Source organism: Convolutriloba macropyga, chromosome 2 (assembly GCF_964194025.1).
Source record: "Convolutriloba macropyga chromosome 2, txConMacr16.3, whole genome shotgun sequence".
NCBI lineage: Eukaryota > Metazoa > Xenacoelomorpha > Acoela > Convolutidae > Convolutriloba > Convolutriloba macropyga.
In genome coordinates, this window is record NC_134469.1 from 5,941,563 (window position 1) to 5,961,346 (window position 19,784).

At 36.0% G+C, this 19,784-nt stretch overlaps 2 protein-coding genes across 2 annotated transcripts in view; both read right to left on the reverse strand.

Annotated features, from left to right (window-relative positions):
- Positions 1-9,561, reverse strand: part of LOC142355284 (Fanconi anemia group D2 protein-like) — a 100,565-nt gene extending 91,004 nt beyond the window's left edge. The window contains 2 exon segments of the mRNA XM_075407493.1: positions 6,489-6,849; positions 9,451-9,561. Coding sequence (XP_075263608.1) covers positions 6,489-6,783 — 295 coding nt within the window. The 5' untranslated portion in view covers positions 6,784-6,849; positions 9,451-9,561.
- Positions 9,562-10,330: 769 nt separating this feature from the next.
- LOC142355291 (ran-binding protein 9-like) overlaps positions 10,331-19,784 on the reverse strand; it is a 281,185-nt gene continuing 271,731 nt past the window's right edge. Inside the window, exons 5-7 of the mRNA XM_075407506.1 lie at positions 15,522-15,699; positions 14,428-15,142; positions 10,331-10,873 (exon numbers count right to left, since the gene is read on the reverse strand). Coding sequence (XP_075263621.1) covers positions 10,396-10,873; positions 14,428-15,142; positions 15,522-15,699 — 1,371 coding nt within the window. The 3' untranslated portion in view covers positions 10,331-10,395. The remainder of the gene's footprint in view (positions 10,874-14,427; positions 15,143-15,521; positions 15,700-19,784) is intronic.

The following is a 19,784-nucleotide window of genomic DNA, read 5'->3' on the forward strand; positions in this document are numbered from 1 at the left end:
CAGTCCTAAACGACCACGCTGCACAGAATAATCCGCCTTCCTTGCCTTTTTCCACCGATGTTGACGATGCCCTGGACCGCATGTCATTCATCATGGCGTACGAGCAGAAAGGTCGCCACACCACTATCAGGTTGTGGATAGGCAGTCACACATTACTACAAATATATGTTTTTCTGATAATACAAATGCAACTATGGTACCAGTTAAAATCGGCAATAAGCGCCAGTATCCCGCCAAAATTACCTGCGAATTGCAGCTCATTGCGACAGCTACAACAACAACAACAACAACAACGAGTTCAATTGGAGACATCATATTAAGAAAAAAACTTGAGCCGTTCGAAAGCATTCTAGTGGAAGTACGGGACTAGAGTGACACTCTATTGTCTAAATTGTAAGCTCAAATTATTGATAAAACAATCCATTGTTATTGTCCATCGTTTTAACTTGGGGGTTCAAAAACCGAAAAGGTCACAGAAATTTAGAGACTTCGCACTTTCTAAATAAAAAAGAGCACCATTTTATTGTACTCAGTTCTCGGGCGCAAGCTCCCTCAGTTCGAGTCGTTACTGACTCCCAGGATCGACTAAGATAAGTTCTAACGTACTTAAAAAATAAACCTGAAATTGTCCAAAACCTTAAAATTTCTATGAAATAAGAGCGAAATGAAAACTGGCTAAAAATCATGTTCATTGAACAAAAAAGACTACTGCATTCCGACACGTCATTAAAAGTTTCAATTTGTTTACAGGCCTCATTTCAATGCATCAGTAACTCACAACAACGAACAGCAGTATTCTGATATTTACTTGCACCTTCCTGAAAACCATCTCTCAAAACACCACCGTTGTTTCGACTCACTTGGTGGTGGGGAGAACTATATGCTCAATGGTTTTCTTTGTTCGGTCAATTTTGACTGATCGATATTTGACAAAAAATGAGTGGAGTCATCAGAAAACCCGTCAAGCGTAGAAGTATTCAAAAAGCTAAAATATGCTAATTGGAGGGTTCTTGAATTCCATGTTTCTCCATGACTTATAGTTTTGTGAACATTCGGCGATTTGCAAGGTTTTGTCAACATCTTCCATTTTTTGTTCTGACATTTGGCTAATGATTGTTACAAATTGTCACCAAATCTTCACCATAACAACGGTAGTCGTTTTACATCTGGACACAAAATATGATCTTTGATTTTTTTTCCATCGACTTATCGCGCTAAAACAAAGGCTTATGTCTCATAAACCTAGGTCTAACGAAAGATAATCCACAGAATAATCCGCCTTCCTTGCTCTTTCTCCGATGTTAACTATTCCCTTCCTGGTCTCACTAACCCGGGGACCCCATCTCATTCAATATGGCGTAGATGCAGAAAAGTCGCCACGCCACAAGCAAGCAGTCACAAACACGCTACTACTATATATTTTCTATGATACAAATGCAACTAGGGTACCAGTTAAAAACGGTAAAAAGCGCCGCTATCCAACAAAATTAACTGCGAACTGCAGCCCTGTGTGACAGCTATAACAAACATAAACAAACTAACGTCGGAAGAATTGCTCTCGAACGACAAGCGGTTGGAACATTTGACCCCACCGGGATTCGAACCATGAACTTCCCGCTTCAGAACAATACGCACTGCCGACTGTGCTATTTGTCCTTTACTTTTGCTATGCTGCAAAATAACTTTATATTAGCAACAAGCTTTACTTCGGAGTGAGAACAATAGAGATCACTCAAAAATGAAGCACGAAAGCGTGAAAAAGTCACTTGAGAAATCAAAGAATGTTCTAGAAAGACAGCGCAAAAATGGTCAAGCAAAATGCATAGAAAAACGAACAAAATGTTTACAATAATTGCTATGAACTTCGTTCAAGACCAATTAACAACGAGTTCATTTGGAGACATCATATTAAGAATAAGAACTTGATCCCTTCAAAAGCATTCTAACGCAAGAATGAAACTGCATGATACTGTATTGTATCAATTGTAAGCTCAATTTATCAATAAAACAATCCGTTGTTATTGTTCGTCTTTTTAGCCTGAGGGAGGGGGTGCAAACAGATTTGCGGGGGGGGGGGCAAAAACAGAAAAGGTTCCACTTTCTAAATAAGACAGAGCACGATTTTATTGTACTCAGTACTCGGGCGCAAGCTACCTCGTGTCGATTCAGTCCCAGGATCGACTAAGATATTTCCTAACATACTTCAAAAAATAAACCAGAAATTGTCCAATACTTTAAATGTTCAAAATTTCTATGAAATAAGAGCGAAATGAATACTGGCTACAAAATCATGTTCATTAAACACATTAGACTACTACATTCCGACACTTCATTAATGGCTTGGATTTTATTTTTACTATCAGCCTCGATTTAAAGCATCAGTAACTCATAACGACGAATAGCATTTTTCTGATATTTACTAGATCCTCCCTTTTCTTTTTTCAACCCGATTGTATGGGCGGATGAGGTCGAAAATCTGAGGACCCGATTGTGTGGGTTCATGGGAACAAACAAACGGCCAAGACTCAGTTGCGTCGGTACCATGACCATGGTGATTTGTGGATATAAATCTGATCGTAATAAAACATTCTGAAAATCAACTGAACTGGTTTCGACGATGAGTTTTCCAACGAAGTATTTTGTTAATATAAAAATTTGTTCTAACAAATCTACACAACCGTCCTCAAAACGATCTCTGAAAACACCCTCGTTGTTTCGACTCACATAGTTGTGGGGAGAACTATATGCTCAATGGTTTTCTTTGTTCGGTCAATTTTGACAGATCGATATTCCACATAAAAGAAATGAGTGGAATCATCAGAAAACCCGTCAAGCGTAGAAGTCTTCAGAAAGCTCATACATACTATTTTGAGGGTTCCTGAATTCCACATTTCTTCATGACTTATAGAGGTTGAATGTTTTGTGGACATCCGGCGGTTTTCGATGTTTTGTTAACACTTTCCGTTCTTAGTTCCGACATTTGGTTGCCGTTTGTTACAAATTGTCACCAAATTATTTAGCATAGGTAATTCCTTTTACTTTTGGACACAAAATATGATTTTTAAATTGTTTCCATCGACTTTATCGCGCTAAAACAAAGGCTTATGTCTCATAAACCTAGCTTTCATAAAAGACGGAAATCAGTCTTGCACTATTTGTCCAAATTTATCAATTACTACAAAACGGCTGGCATCTTCCACTTAAACTAAAAATAGGGATAATTACAAGAGCACAGACACGTTCCATTAGTTAGGGTCTGTCGCCGTTTGTCTGACCTAATTTAATTTTTATCCAATTTGAAACGATTTTCAACAAACTTCAAGCGGCTAATCTTTGTGCTTAAAATAACAGATTTGTCATTAGAATTTTCGAAACCCTTTCAGAAACCATAAAAATTTGACAATAATTACCTAATTACGCACTGAAGAGCATCATGTCAAAGCAACGACTCGTTAGTTTTGCAAGTTATGGCAGCAACGAGGCAAAACAGCTCGCTCCTAATTGATCTCAATTATATTTTCTACATGTTAATTAACTAGAAAAATGACTTTTCGGGTAAGCCTTTTCTTTTCATTATCTGCTTTGGCATTTACCAAAAAAATGTTAACAACCACTGACCTTAAAGTTCTTAAAATACACCGGCTGCCAAAAATTCTGCTATCGTTGTCAGAGAAGTTTGTTTGGAAACATATTAGAGAGACTAACATTTTGACGTTTCTGGTGTAATGTTTTGGGTTTTAACTTCTACTTGCCTATATCTTCATCACAATTTGTGACCGTAGAATAACTATTTTGAAAATTTATTCTTAGATCCTTTGTGCATTAATAGGGTTCTATCACAAATGAATTTCTGATGATATTTCAAAACTCTAACAATTGTTTTCCAGCTGATGCCTGCCATCCAGCTGTTGTTTTCCAGCTGTTGTCTCATAAAACATTACTCATTTACACCATATCTACAACAGCGCGATTTATTTATTCGACTGGATCTTTTCCTGCGATCTTTTTAGCAAAATTGTACCATTTTTTAAAAGAATAATCTTTGATTTTATGGCGACTCTGCATTGCTTGTTATCATAAAAACCGATCAGTTAAAGCTCTCAATCCTACGCAGCACCCTTGAAGCCAGCAACACGTGGGTTTTATTTGAAAAATTGAGGAATCAAAGGCTTTCAAATTTTGGCACTTCGGCGCCCAAATAGATAATTTTGAAGCAATTTTTGCCTAGTATTGCATTCTTTCCTTTCCTTAGTTGAACATAAAATTTGATTGCAGAAAAACCTGATCCCAAATTGTTCTTTTAATAAGGCTAAGAAAATTATTTCACTGACAATTCGTGTGAGTGAAATTGTCCTATCTGGCTAATTGACAATTTCACTGTCAATTACTTGACCTATCTGGCTAATAGTATTTCAATTTTTGACATATCTGGCTAATTGTATTTCAAGGAGTTTTCACAATTGACTCCTATCCTACGAAAGTAACAAAAATTTGAGATCAGATATTTTTTAAAATTATTAACAATATTTTTATCTGTCCAAACCATTGAACGTCGATTGTCATTGGAGATCACAATAGATGTTAGATGCACCATTCATTTATTCAAAAATTCGTCAATTTTTAAGCACAACTAAAATTCGCGGTAATGGGATTTGATTCCTATTTAATAGGATTTGAAAATATACTTAATTAAAAATAGATTAATAGGATTTAATTCCTTTTTAATGGGATTTGAAAATAGAGAAATAAAGAAAAAAAATACGCGGTAATTAAATAATTTAAATAATACTTAAAGGTAAGCTGTAATTTATCCGGAAAACCTTTCTAGCTACGTTTGGTTTAATTCCTTAAATAACAGGAGTTTTTGGGAGTTAATGTTGTTGAGATTTTATTATTATTAAAATCATGCGTTCGGATGAGGGTAGATTACATTCAATGAACGTTTCTCTAATAATTTTGTTGTGAAGGTTTAGTTTTCAGAATTTTCACAACATTTGAGTGCATTTTGAAAATATTAGTTTATTTTCTAGAATGTTTCCGATTACTTTTGATCTCAAAAGTGCCATTTTCTTTTCGGACAGACAGGTACAAATTGACAACTTAGAATTTTTTGTTAAACTGGAAGATTTTAAAGGTTTTCGGGTGTTTTGTGCCATCATTAAAACAAATTGATCATTGTTTGGACTCTTTGGGCAATTTTGCTTATCAATAAAACAACCAGTTAACGCCCCAAGTCCCATTAAAGGCAGCAACACTTCGATTACTTTTTGTACTGAAAGGTGGTACACGGTTCTAGAATGATGAATCCTATGTGCATTTTTAGCAATCTGAATTTACAGGGAGATAATTTGGCATTTGTATGATCATCAATATCATTCTATATACAGTTCCAGAGAGCTTTTTGTTATCTCTCATTCTGTAAATACATCTCTTTCCTGCTTTTGTGTGAAGCTGAATTCCATCCGACTTCTTTCTCTATACGCTTTTTTGGTGTGGTGCTGTTTTCTCCCACCTATTTGAAGCCCGATAACTTCTACAATTCACGGTTCGGTGAAACTTGCATCGAAACCAATTATTTTTAAATCAGATTGAACTCACTCTGAAATTAAATTCTTCCTTCACCAAAAAATTTAGTTAAAATTGTCTCCATGGTAAAATTTATCTTCAATTTATTATCTTGTATATCGAAGTTGTCTTCCTAAAATTAAATTGAAATGAAAACTTGAATGAGTCCTCTGTTTTCTAATTCCAATTGAAACTTTAACACATCTTTAGTTAACAAAATGAGCAAAAATTGGGAAAAAAGAACACTAGTTTGCCTAAACACTCATAACTGAAAATGTGATTTAAGAGAAAAAAATTGAACCGGCATTTGAAAGTAAGCCATTGGATGTAAAAGTAAGCCATTGAATGTAAAAAATATTTACAGCGGCTGTGCGCGGCACTTCCAAATTGAAGATTATCAAAAGAACACGAACTGTGAAATCATTGGAAAGCGGCAGGGAAGTCTCATAGACTGACTATTGAAAGGACGAAAAATGTGCAAAAAAATGTGCAATATGACCATCTATAATTGTTTCTTTTACACATTTGAAATGCTATGTATTAATTGTGCTGAGAGTTTGCAAAGGATGGACGTTGGTTGAGTGGAAACAATGGCGTCTGACTCTTTTCTTCTAAGGAGCGATGTTTTCTCTAGACTATCCAATTTATCTTTTTAGTGCCTTTATAGGCACTAAAAAGATAAATTGGATAGTCTAGAGAAAACATCGCTCCTTAGAAGAAAAGAGTCAGACGCCATTGTTTCCACTCAACCAACGTCCATCCTTTGCAAACTCTCAGCACAATTAATACATAGCATTTCAAATGTGTAAAAAACAATTATAGATGGTCATATTCCACAAAGAGAGCAGTTATTTTTTGTTGCTTTTGGAACCTGAACCGCCACGAGCCTCAAAGCCTTTGCCATTAGAGGCCACAAAACTTACCCAAAACGTCAACTAAAGCACCCATAACTCCATTCTGTAGGACCCTTGACGCCATTATTATCTGCACTAAACTGTCATTACTCGAATCCATGGTTTCCAATGGACTCAAAAACGTGATCAGTCTTTCCTCATCTCCAGCACACATAGCTTTGAATTCAGCTACAAAATCTTCCCCATATTTGCTATCTTCTGCCAGTTTCTGCTCAAGACTTCTCACGAACTGGAAGCTATTTTCACATCGTAATTGAAGAACCGGCGATAGCTCCAATCCGCAATTTTCAAGTATGCTGTTCATTTAGCAACATCTGACTCTTAAATTTGCCTCGTGAAATAATTCAGACATCCCAGTCACATTTGACTCCTCAATTCAAATAACTCGTCATTTTGCGATCGCAGTCGTTTTGTGAATGACTTCACCCCCCCCCCCCCATCACAATAGATGTTAGATACACCACTCAATTATTCAAAAAATCGTCAGTTTATAAGCACACATAGGGCAAATACGTGGTAATTAAGTTATTGAAATAATGTTCAAAGGCCAGCTGTAACTTATTTGGAAAACCTTTCTAACTACCTTTGGGTTAATTCCTGTTTTTAGAGGTTAATGTTGTTTAGAGTTTATTAAAGGATCATGCGTTCGGATGAGGGTAGATTACTTACAATGGCTGTTTCTCTAATAATTTTGCTGTGAATGGTTAGTTTTCAAAATTTTAATAACATTTGAGGCCATTTTGAAAATATCGGTTTCTTTTCTAGAAAGTTCCCTTCCCGATTGCTTTTGATCTCAAAAGTGCCATTTTCTTTTCAGACCATTTAAAAAAATGTGATTTCTGTTTTAGTTCACTTTGTGAACTATCGATTGAGTTGCTGATCACAATGACGGGTGGGATTAGTCGAAACTTTAAATAAACCAGTATACAGGTGTAAAAATATAGATGGTCATACTCTACATTGGACAGAAAAACGTTTGCTTGTAAAAAAAAACATGGGCTGGACTGTCTGAGTGGATTAGACCCAGAGTTTTGAAACCAGGATACTACCATAACATTATTATTCCCAGTAACATAATTGGCGTCTTATTTATTTATCATTTGCATTACTCCTCACTGAATGGTATCATAAGAAAGCCCGTCGAGAACGACGAATTCGTTTTCTGGGTTTTTCAAATTTTCCTTTAAGCGAAGCAATTAGAATTAAAAACATAACCGACTAACGTCGAAACCATTGCTTTCGAACTAGTGGGGGGAGGGCAACTAAATCCACTAAGGGGGCTTCAAATGATGTCATTAGAGGTTATTGTAATTAAGCCACTATAACCACTAAGGGCAGTAAAAAAATTAGAAGCGAAAAAATTACCACAATTTTAAGCGATGAGGGGAGGGATGGGACGTCTGGACGAGAGGGCCCAAACCACAAAGTTGAAGAAGGTTGACTGGGGGCGTGTTGCGGGGGGTGAGTGGGGTGGCTGAAGGGGGTCGAACTTTTAAGAAAAAGAACCGCCCTAAGCACCATAAAATTGTCTGCTCAAAACCGTTTTGTAGAATCGCATTCTTAGTGACTAGTTAAGGCGTAAGGCTGTAAGAACCCTTAATACTCTCCAGGCGTTACCTGTTTATCTCGTTTTTAGGTCAAAAAGTCAAAATGTGTCAGACGAAAAATCGGTCAAGCGAAAATCGCATTAAAAAAGACAGCAGCAGGACTAATTTTGCTACAATTGCTGCAAATTTGGTTTGAAAGCAATTGCTTCAAATTTTGTTCGAGAGCAATTGAAAACTTCAGGAATACTTTTTCTATTCAAATTTAAATATAATTTCAATTTATTTTCAATAGAACTAATCCAAATTTTGTCTTCTAATTTATTGGTCCCCAGAGTGCGCCATGATGATCCCGAAGGTCGCCTTTGTTATATGCTTTTTCAACTATTTGACGAGATAGCACGATAAGAATTTCTAATTACGGAGCTAAAATAAATTGTTTACATCATTTTTGCAAATTTCCCAGAGCAATTTTAAGTTCAGCTGTTATTTCTGACTTCAAAATATTTTAAAATTTAATGCAAATGGTTTAACTATATGGTTTTTGCTATATGGTTTATATGACTTTGCTATATGGTTTTTCAACTATTTGTCGAGATATCAAGATAAGAATTTCTACTTCGGGAGCTTAAATAAATCGCTTTGCATCATTTTTGCCATTTCCTAGAACAATTTTTAACATATTTCAAGTTAAAAGCTGTAATTTGTGGCTTTAAAATATTTTAGAACATAATGTGAATGAATTTTTTTTACTCCATTTAGCAATCACTAGCTAATGAGGCGACATTTAACCTAAAATTGTGCTTTTGCCACAAAATATACTCAAAGTGCTTGATTAAATGACTGATACTTCTGAGGAACTTAAAAGCTCCTTTATGCAACTTTTTATCTAATTTTCACAGATTTGATATTCTATTTTGTTTGAAACAATGATAAATTCGGATTAAGTCTAATAAAAGTTGTTTTGTTGATTTTTCTTGGAGAACTCCACTTTCAATCAATGCTCTAGCTCTGCATTCTGTGAATCATTATCCTTCCAAAAATTTATCTTTTTTTTTGTGGTGGGAAACTATCCAAAACAATTTCTCATTATTAACAAAAAATCAACAAAAAGAGTGCTCGATTGAGTGATCATCGTTCACTGGACCAGGAAGTAGAAATTCACTCTGATAGTTTCACTTCCTATGTGAGTACAAAAATATATATGCGTACAATTCGCACATCTGATCTTGAACGGATAAATTAAAAAAAACAGAAGAGGATGAGCTGAGCTCATCGCCACAGAATGCTTGGCAAAGTGCGAATTTATTGTTCACTCCCAAATATTTCGACTGCAATTATAAATTTTGTTGGTAAGCAGAGTGGGGGGGGGGGGGTGAGGGCCTGAAGGTGGGTCGAGGGTAACGGGTTACGGGTGGCACACTTACAAACTAGTAGGACTAAGAAGCTGCTGAGTAACTTAACAACCTCCGGACGATAGTTTGTGATGAAATCGTCTGCCACTAACGCATTTGCTATACTGCTAGGCGGGAAGTTTCCGGATCATTAAAGCTCACAAATGGCATAGCTTTTGGCATATCTCATTCTCAAAAAATTCCAAATCAAAATTATTTTGAATTCTATCCAACTAATTTTCTATTACAGCTAACAAACAAATTAAACAAAACACAAATTCGTACCATTTATAGAAAATACAGAAACCAAACAAATAGTAAGAAATAATGTGTTATACAATGTTTATTAAATTAGTAGGAACTATTTCCTCCCATCTTTAGTTCCATTTTACAAATAACCCAATGCGATTAAACCCAACCTGTCATTTTACCCAATATCAGTTTTATCCTATTGTTAAACTTACCAAAACAACCATTCAGCACAATAATTATATTATCTGAGGGTATCATCGATAATACAATGTTTTCGGTAGAATGGCATTGGGCAAAATGACAGGTTGGGTATGATGGCATTGGGTAAATAGTCACATAACCGTGGAATTGACATTTTCCATTGTTTAATGTTCTAAACTGTAATGCCACTTCTGATTACGTACAGAACCGATCCGATCAAGAAACTTATTCAGTTAGTATAAAGGTGCTCTTTCGCAAGTAATGTGCGTTAAAAAAAGGTTGAAGGAATTCAGTGACTTCCGAATAAACTATCCATTTTTAATAACATTTAGTGATTTTAATTTAATATTTTTAAATTTTTTAATGCGAAAATACGAAAATAACTCCCATTAGTTGAGTAAATATGAACTTAAACTTAATCAAAGATGGGCGGAGGATGAACGCATAATAATAAGTTGGCTCACGGTGTGTTTTGGGGTGGGGGGGGGGGGGGGGGGTTGGAGGAAACAGACCTAATTACCAGTTTTAACCCGTGACATCTTTCATACTAATGAAAGCGGCTTCTGGAATTCCTAGAGCAGACATTTCTTGCAAACAAGTTGCAGATTGAACCATTAATGTCTGCAATTGAGGATCTGCGGCCATGTTATGAGATTGCAAAATAGCCCCATTGAGCATATTGCAAACTGACTCTCTATAACTGGGTTCCAGTACATGTTTTAAAGGACTTTCTTCTGGTGTGTCGTAAGCTAACAGTCCAAACACTTCTAGTAAATGCTGTTCAATATTTTCCGCATGACAGTCGCCTGAAGCTATGACTTTGTCCGCTAGTTGTCTGAGTTTTCTGCCGTTTACTATAGCACGCATGATTTTTGAATCTTCCTCCGACATCGTTGCTGAAGTTTCACCGTTTTGCAATGTTGTCGAACTGGTACACGGCTCAGTGGCACTGAAATTGGAACTGTTACCTTTTCTCAGATTAATCCCTAATGATTCCGGTGACCTTCTCCGGTTAAAGCAAATGTTATAAGCCCACTAAGCTGGGGGCAAAAACGAAAAAGATCCAAATCCGGAAATTTTATGGGTTACGATTTCACCAAATATCTTTATCTTTCCACAATTTGATGGTGGATCTAATATGTAATTTTGTGTGACATGACAAAATTCTTTATTGGTTAAAAATCATTATCTAACGTCCGCATACAACTGCGAAATAAACCGATGGCCTGAATTCAAATTGCCTAAAAATAGAAAAAATGTAGTTAAAAGTGCTTTATGAAGAATTTGAAAAACCCGTGCCATTTTAATTGGAACAGATAGCAAGTACTATTTAACCCTGCTATTTACTGAGAGAACTAATAACAATAAGCATCGGAGCAGATAACCAAACATAACGTCCACATTGTTAGACAAAACTTAGAAATACAGCGTTGGGACCCGCTAGTTAAGAAAACACGACCAACAGGACTAAATCCAAAAAGTGCGAGTTCATAAAATGAAAATCAATTTTAAAATCTTTTGTAATTTTGAAATCGTTTTTAACATTACAGCCTTTTGAGCAATATAGCATTATATTATCTATCTTGAGTGAATTATCTATTAAATTTTAATTAGAGCCTACATTCAGAATTTAGACTTCACAACTCACTGCAGAAGTCATTTCTTTGTGAGGTAAGTCATGTAAGCTCAAAAATAACACCATTGACCTCGAAGCCCATAGACTGCAGTAACTAAGAACGTCATGCGCACAAAATTAGCCTGGTAGAAAACATGGCCAGGCAGATTGCCGGAAAATAGCGGCTATACACGCTTGTGGCCTTCAATGGAATTGAAACAACTAAAGAAATAAGATAGACAGATTGACCACCAGTCCTTTAAAAGACCACAAGACATTTTGGGTTAGATTCAGATCGTCATTTTTAGAGACACATGAGCTCTACAAGGTAAAAGTCATAAGAACTTTTTCAAAACTAATAATCGAAATCAAAAACTCAATACTCAAAAATTAGGGCATATATGTTTAGTACTACTTAGATGCACACTGTTGATCTTTAACTGTAAAATGTTCTCAAATTTAAAAGGTCATTAAAAGATTTCAGAAGTCATTTTGTGAGTGAGGTAAGTCACGCAATTGACCTAAAAGCAGAACAAAGCACGTAATGCAAACAAACTTTAATTGCAAAGCAGTAGAAGTCACTGAAACTGAATGTCAGTGGTCGCAAGAATCATCAAAGGAGACAACAAAAACATAACAGGACAAGTCCTAAAATACAATCAATCCACAGAATTGAAAGAAAAACAGAACTAACGTAACTGACAAGCAGATCAATTGAACAATCCCAGCCAAAAAGACCTAAAACTAAGAAAATCAAACAAACTAAACATAAAAAAAATCATTGCTAAAACTTTTGAAGCTTTTAACCTGATGGCCATATATGACTCAATCCAATATACTTGCCACTAAAGGTAGATAAAATTGAGAAATATGACAAATGCAAAATTTAAAGAAAGTTGCTAAATATCACTGGAAAAATATTCAGAACCACTTTTTGTGGTTGGATATCTGTTATGTAACCTATCTACAAGACTTTAAAAAGTTTCATTAAACTCAGAATATTAAAAAAAGTAATCAGAAAATTAAAAATCAAAAAATTTATCGAAAACATACTAAAATGAATATCTTCAGAACCATTTGGAGCCATAAACAAAAAATGGAGCGAGACGACAAAGTGAAAACCAACAAATTGCGACCACTTTTGCGGCATTAAAAACAAAACTTAGCCTGCAGATTGCCGGAAAATAGACGCACATCGAGATTGAAACAGAAAAAAAAGAAAAGAAATTGACAAAAAAATTTCAAAAATTGTTCTAATACAGTGTGCAGTTTCAGTTAGATTCTAACCCTATACTTACTTCAGCTCTAAACTGAAGGGTATTAGGCTTGATACTGGTATCAGATAGCAATCGCTCTGAAACTTTGATAACCTAATGCACCACGACTTAATGACCGGGTTTTATCGGCTTATCCCGTTTCTTTTGATTTAGATCTTTTGACAATGACCATATTCACTACATTGCGTAATTTAATGCGTGAAAGAATTAAGAATCCATTCAGTTGAAAAAGTGAGTGAGGTAAGTTAGAAGGCAAACTAGAAAATCATCACTTATGTAAAACGAAAAACGTGATCAAAAGGTAAAGCGAATTTAAAACATAGCTGGCAGATTGCCAGAAAATAGCCGCAATAGATTCGTTCTAAAAAAAACAGTAAAGACAGACCAAAAAAATTGTCTTTTCATTGAAGGCTGATCTGTTATATTTTGATTTCAAATCTGTACAAGTTATTAATGCCTCTATTAGCTGAGCTCAAATAATCTTCATTTAGAGTGACACACACCCATTTGACCTTATCTCTTTGAATTAAAGTAAATAAAAGTCAATTTCAAAGTGAGGAAGTCATTTTTGAGAGGTAAGTCAAGTGTGACCAAAAATTTAATCACGTGCATGAATAAAAAACTCGCTCCACTAAGAGCGAAAAATGGCGTCACACATGCAATTCAGTTGAAATTGCATGAACGAATGAACAAAAAGTGGCTGTGACGTCATATGGTCGTAACAAAAATCATGACGAATTAAAAAAACCAAGAGAAGGCCAATAATAGCCCCAGCTATCGCTGTGCGGCTATTAAAAAAAAACAGGAGACTTGCTCTCGAATGACTAGTGTGAGCCCGAATCTGTCGCCGAATCTGCTTCATTCGGGGAGCGGGAGTGCCTACAATCACAGAGAGGCTTCAAACGACGTCATTAGAAGTTATTATAAATACAACTAAAGCCATCAAAATTTGAAGTGAAAAATTACTCCAATTTTGGCTCGTTTGTCACTGACTTTTAGTAAGCAACTGCCGCCACTTGAGTTTAGCTGCTGATAATTGTAAATGAGAGAACTTTAAATAATGCGAAGCGAAGAAGTCGAGGGCGTAAAAGTCACTCGAAAAGTCAAAAAACTGTCACGCAAACATTTTTCATTATAATAAGACCCACACGTTTGCAATAATTGCTTCTCTTCGGAAGCAATTACACGCATTAATGTTGCGTAATTGAAATTTAGTTTATTCGGGTACTCTTGTTTGGTATTCAACTGGAGTTGCACGTATTTTAGAAATGTTTTCGGAGAAATTAATACATAAAAATTAAGCAGAAAGCCTGAAGAATTGGAAAAGAATCGAGAGCTCACTTGACAAATGACTTCTATTATATGCCTGAAAAACAATTCCTGAACTATAACACAGAAATGGCAAAACCAGACGTTAAATTGCATTTTGTGAACAAATTCGCTGTCAAATACCGTTCCGTCGCTTTTTACTGCACTTTATGTTGCAGTATGATTGAAAACTCGAAAATCACATAGCTCCAAATGAGAATACTACACTATTAAGAAAAGATTGTGGGTATCATAAAACCTTTTCCTTCGAGAGAAATAGTACGGTTGTAATAGCCAGCTGAATAACACAAAATTTTCAAGATCTTGTCCCATTTTCAAAAAAAATTCTTGAGTCATTGAGAAGGTAATTCTGTTTTCATTGCAATGACTAGATGCTTATAACGCTTAATTAAACACGCTCTACTTAGCTCGCATTCGTTAAAGACCTCAAAAAAAATGTTCAGAGAAAAATGAGGCAACAGTTCCCTTGATTGGACTGAATTTTCTGGAACTGTAGCGTGGCAACTATTACTGTCTAACTCCATATCACACGATCCATTTGAATCTTGGGAATCGGTCTGATTTCTCCGGTCTAAGGATTCCACTTCTGGTAGTTGAGAAGCCGCATTATTTACCAGCTCGTCTGAACTGTTCTCAGCACCACTTGTATTTTCGTTAACAACAGAAGCTGCACCGTTACTAGCATTGTTTAATATGTCGGACACAACGCCGTTTAAGTGTAGATTTTCTTGAGGTTGCAACTCGGGTTCAGGCCGCGCACCCTCTTGTACAGCAACTGGTACGCCATTTAGCGTACCATTACACTGTTCATTACTACTATCACTTGACGACTGCGATGACTCGATGGAATCTTCACTTCCGCCCATAATAAGTTCTACAAACTGGCGACACTTGAGCAGAAATTCTAGCTTTGGGTTGTCATTAAGGAGAGTTGGATAACGTTTCTCAGTTTCCTTAAGTGCTTCACTGATGCTTCCCTCCATCACCAACTTTTCAAGTTGGTTCCGGTTCTCGATTGACTGCATTCCCTCTGGCACTGCAAGTCCCGTTTCTGAAAATGGATTTGGAGAACTAATAAAGTTAAAAATATCAACAAACCTGAGTGGAAAACAAACCGTAGTTTTTCCGAATATTCCACATTATCCCCCCACCCCCATAATAGTACGATAGTAGAATTGTTTTCCAGCAATAAGAACAACTAGTTTTCATTAAAGTTTTCATCTCCACTCAACACTCCAAGGAATTGAAAATCTTTTCAACTAAGTCTCACCGACTTTGACTGGTTTGATTTAAAAAAACAATCCCAAGACCAGAAGACAGCAATTGCAAGATTAAAAAATATTTGTAACACTTTCTAACATCACAAAGCATGTGGCATTCAGCTGGTTTAAATTAAACACTAGAACCAAAAATTGAGTTGAGCTACTGACGTTTCGCGAATGAAGCTGCAGCATTGCTGTATCCCCTGTGTATAAGATATGATGAGACAAGGGACTGTAACTGACTACGTTCCACTGGCCGACTAGTCACTGCTTTGTTGATGAAGTACTTCGCCTCAAACTTCAGATCTGACAGGTCAAACACGAACGGCTTCTGTCCAAAATTAGCCTAAAGCAGAAAACTTAATTGTTTCCGTAGAACATGGAGATTGAAACGAAAAAATGGACTTAACCAATTAATAAAGAAAATATGACCGATAGTTTCAAACTTTAACGAATAAACAGATTCACATTCACAAGATTATACAATAACACAACCGACTAACATCCGGCGAATTGTTCTCAAACGACCGGCGAGCGGTTGGTTTCGTCAGTACCTAGCCACTGTTTAGTGAGGTTAGCTTTAGCTCGATTGAAGGGGCCTTTAGAGATTAGAGCTATATTTAGTTTTAGAGATTAGGGTAATACACGATGACATCACGCCACATAACAGCCGCTGAAAAGCGGCATCAACAAAAGAGTTAGGGAGAGAGAGAGAGAGAGAGTGCGAGATTAAACGTGAGCGAGAAAGAGAAGGAAAGAAACGCAAGCCAACACAGAGAGAGCGAGAGAGAGCTAGGATTTTTTTCCACGATGAGATTCAACTCTACAATTTCAAGTTTTCTAGACTTGTTAGTAACTAAAACATACAGAAAAAACTAAAAGTGCTAAATTCAAAAGAAAAGTTTCCACATTTCGCAGTAAGAAAATGAAAATGTTCAAAACCATTTTTGTCTCTAGATATTTGTCATGTAACGCAAGACGTAAAAATGCTTCGCTGCAAGACGTAAAAAGCTTCATTGGCCAGTAATGATATTTAAAATCAGAAAAGGACAAAAATTTTAATATCTTCAGAACACCATTCCATTGTCTCATGGGACTATCCAGTATGCCTATTTCAAGCCCTTAACAGTTTCACTGGCTCATAACGATCCATACACTTGGAACATAATTTTTCAAAAATTTTTCAAATTGAAATTTATCAAAAAAATTTCCAAAACTCGAGTTATTAAAATAATGATAACCATTTCAATAATTCTAGAAACTAAGCAGCAGCTTTGTATCAAACCTCGAAGGAGGTTTCTTGGCTCTTGAGGCTGGAAAAACCTAAAAAAAATGACAACAATTTAAAAACATGAGGACTGCCAAACATTTTTTTTAAAAATGCTTAAACTCGTTAAATGTTAAAATCTTTAAAAACAATCCATTGCATCTAGAAACTGTAGAATAACTTGTTATCAAACTCTAGAGGAGGTTCATTGGCTCTTGAGGCTAGATAAACCTATAAAATGACAAAAATTGTCAAAAAACTTGAAAAAATTTGCAAGTTTTTTCAAAATGCAAAAATTCGCGTTTTGAAAAGTTGAAACCATTCTATTACCACTATAAACTGTGCAGTAACCTGCTATCAAATCATAGAGTGGGTTCCTTGACATCTAGGGTTGATAAAACTCAAAAATTTGACAACAATTTTATAAAAATGACAAAAAATTTCAAAAAGCTTGAAAAAAATTGTGGAAATTTGTATAAATTGGCGTATTTTTAGCGAGCGGTCAGTAGCTAGCCATGGGGGGTGCTGATGGGGGTGGCAACAGTCGGGTGGGGGCAACAACGCGGTGGGGGCGGGGGCAATAGTGGGGGGGGGGGTCAACAGTTGGGGGGTGGGGGGTCTTCAACCTCTAAGAACCGCTCTTCACACCATAATTATAAGTCTCCAAAACAGTTTGAACTGAAAGGCTCTAAGAGCACTTAATGCCCGGTGGGCGCTACCTGTTTATCCCGCATTTGAGGACGAAAAGTCAAAAGCGTCAGACGAAAAATCGGTCAAGCGAAAAATCGCACAAAAAAAAGACCGACAGGACTAATATAATTGATACAAACTTCGTTTGAGAGCAATTAAAAACTTTCTAATTTCTAGTCATTTCAAATAAATCGACTAAATACGAACTGACCCCAAAAATACTGTCAAGTGGTTGGCTTTGGGCAAGGGGTTGGTGAGTCGTAAAAACGCAAGAAACATAACTGACTAAAGTCGGGTGGGTGCAACGATACGAGCAGGGGGTGAGGCGGAGGTTTCGAATAGTCAAATACTTAGTCTAGTAAGTCAAAAAGACTAAGAGAACTTAATTCCTTCCGGGCGCTACATGTTTATCTTGTCTTCGGGAACGAAAAGTCAAGGCTCAGAATAAGATTAATACAATTGCTACAAATTTCGTTGAAGACCAATTAATAAAATTCCACCGCAGATTGCCGGAAAACAGCCGCCGTTGATTCCCATAACCCCTATTCGGATTGAAAAAACAGAAGAAAGGAAAATTGATTCATGTACAAAAACATTCTTAAAGAGCGAACTTCATTATTTCATTCTGTTTAGACAAATTCCTGTTCCTTAGACTGCTTTCTTGAGCAACTGCTGTTTAAAAGCACATTGAGCAAATGAGCGAAGAATGCAACTAGGGTAGAGAAGTCAAATGCAAAATGCCGAATAAGCAGCAAAATGAAGCAAAGCCAAACAAATTTTTACCAATAAAACAGCAGGACAAGTCCTGAATTATAATCCAAATAATTGCATTAGCTAACTTTGAGTCAACGATTTAGGTTGAATAATTTTTTACTATTTCCCATCAAAAACTGGTGAAAACTATCGTTAATGCGATTAAGTGATCAGACAGCAAAAATATAAATACAAGCAGAAAACAAAAATTCAATAAAAATTTTCGAAAACGAACAGCGTATTAAGTCCAAGAAAACATAGAATTAATTATTAAATTTACTAAGCGGAGCATTTGTAGCATTTGACGAGACCTGATATGATTGAGATTAAGAGAAGACCAAAAATTGAAACATAAACCAACAAATGTCGGAAGAATTGCTCTTGAACGACAGGCGAGGCAATTTAATTCAGGGGCTGTAGCCTAGATACATTTTTCTTTATGGGTGCAAAAAAACTTTCCCCAGTCGGGATTCGAACCACTGACCTCCCGATCCACAGCCACATGCACTAACCACTGCGTAACAAATCACTTACCTACAATATTCTGCAACCGATTTTATATTAGCAACACGCTTTACTTCGGAGCAATAGAGATTACTCTAAAATGAAGAACGAAAGCGTGAAAAAGTCACTTGAGAAGTCAAAGAATGTTCTAGAAGAAAAGCGCAATATTGTCAACCGAAAAATTAGAATAAAAAAGACACACGTTTACAATAATTGCTATGACTCTGAAAAACTCACAAGACTCTGAAATTCGATAATAGTTGTTGAAAAGAATTAGTGCCAAAGTCATAGAAAGCATTAGTACTGACCCAAAACAGTTGAATGGATAAAAAGGCAACTCTTACCAACTTATGAGATTTGTCTCTAATGGATTTAAATGATAAGACAATCAAAAGATCAACAAATACCCGCAAAAACCAAACATAGCCAGCAGATTGCCAGAAAATAGCCACCGTTGACGCGCTAGACGCACATCGGGACTGAAACAAAAAAGAAGAGATATAAATTAACAAAAAATTTTTCCTAAGTTTCAAAAATTGTTCTAATTCAGTGTGCAGTTTCAGTTAGATTCCAAACCTATATTTACTTCAGTTACTAAACTGAAGGGTATTAAGCTTAATACTAATATCAGCTAGCAATCGCTCTAATGAACTTTGATAACCTAATTCAAAACAACTCAATGACCGGGCTTTATCGGTTTAACCAGTTTCTTTTGATTATGCTCTTTTGACATTGACCGTATTCACTAAATTACGTAGTTCAATGCTTGAAAGAATTTAAAATCCATTCAGTTGGAACAGTGAGTGAAGTAAGTCAGAAGTCAAACGTGAAAATCGTGACTTATGTAAAACAAAAAAAAACGTGATCTAAATAATAGCCGTTTGAGAGGCTGCCGGCGGCTATAAAAAACCCATTGAAACCTATGAACTGAAAGCATCAATTAGGTTCATTTATGACTATTAGCAACCAGCTAGACCTGTCATTAGTCAAATTAAGAGGTAAGACAACAAAACGATAATAAGAAAGGGGCAGAATCAAATATTCGGTATTATTTTAGAATAAAGAGTGTAGAAGTCTTGAAAAAAATTAACTGTTTATTGATGAAACTCAGCAATTTCCAATAGGCGCAAGTAGAACACAGAGTTAAGGTACTATTAGCACTCAAGAAAAGAAACACAGAAAACTAAAGTCAAATTGATGCATGTGAAAAATGTTTT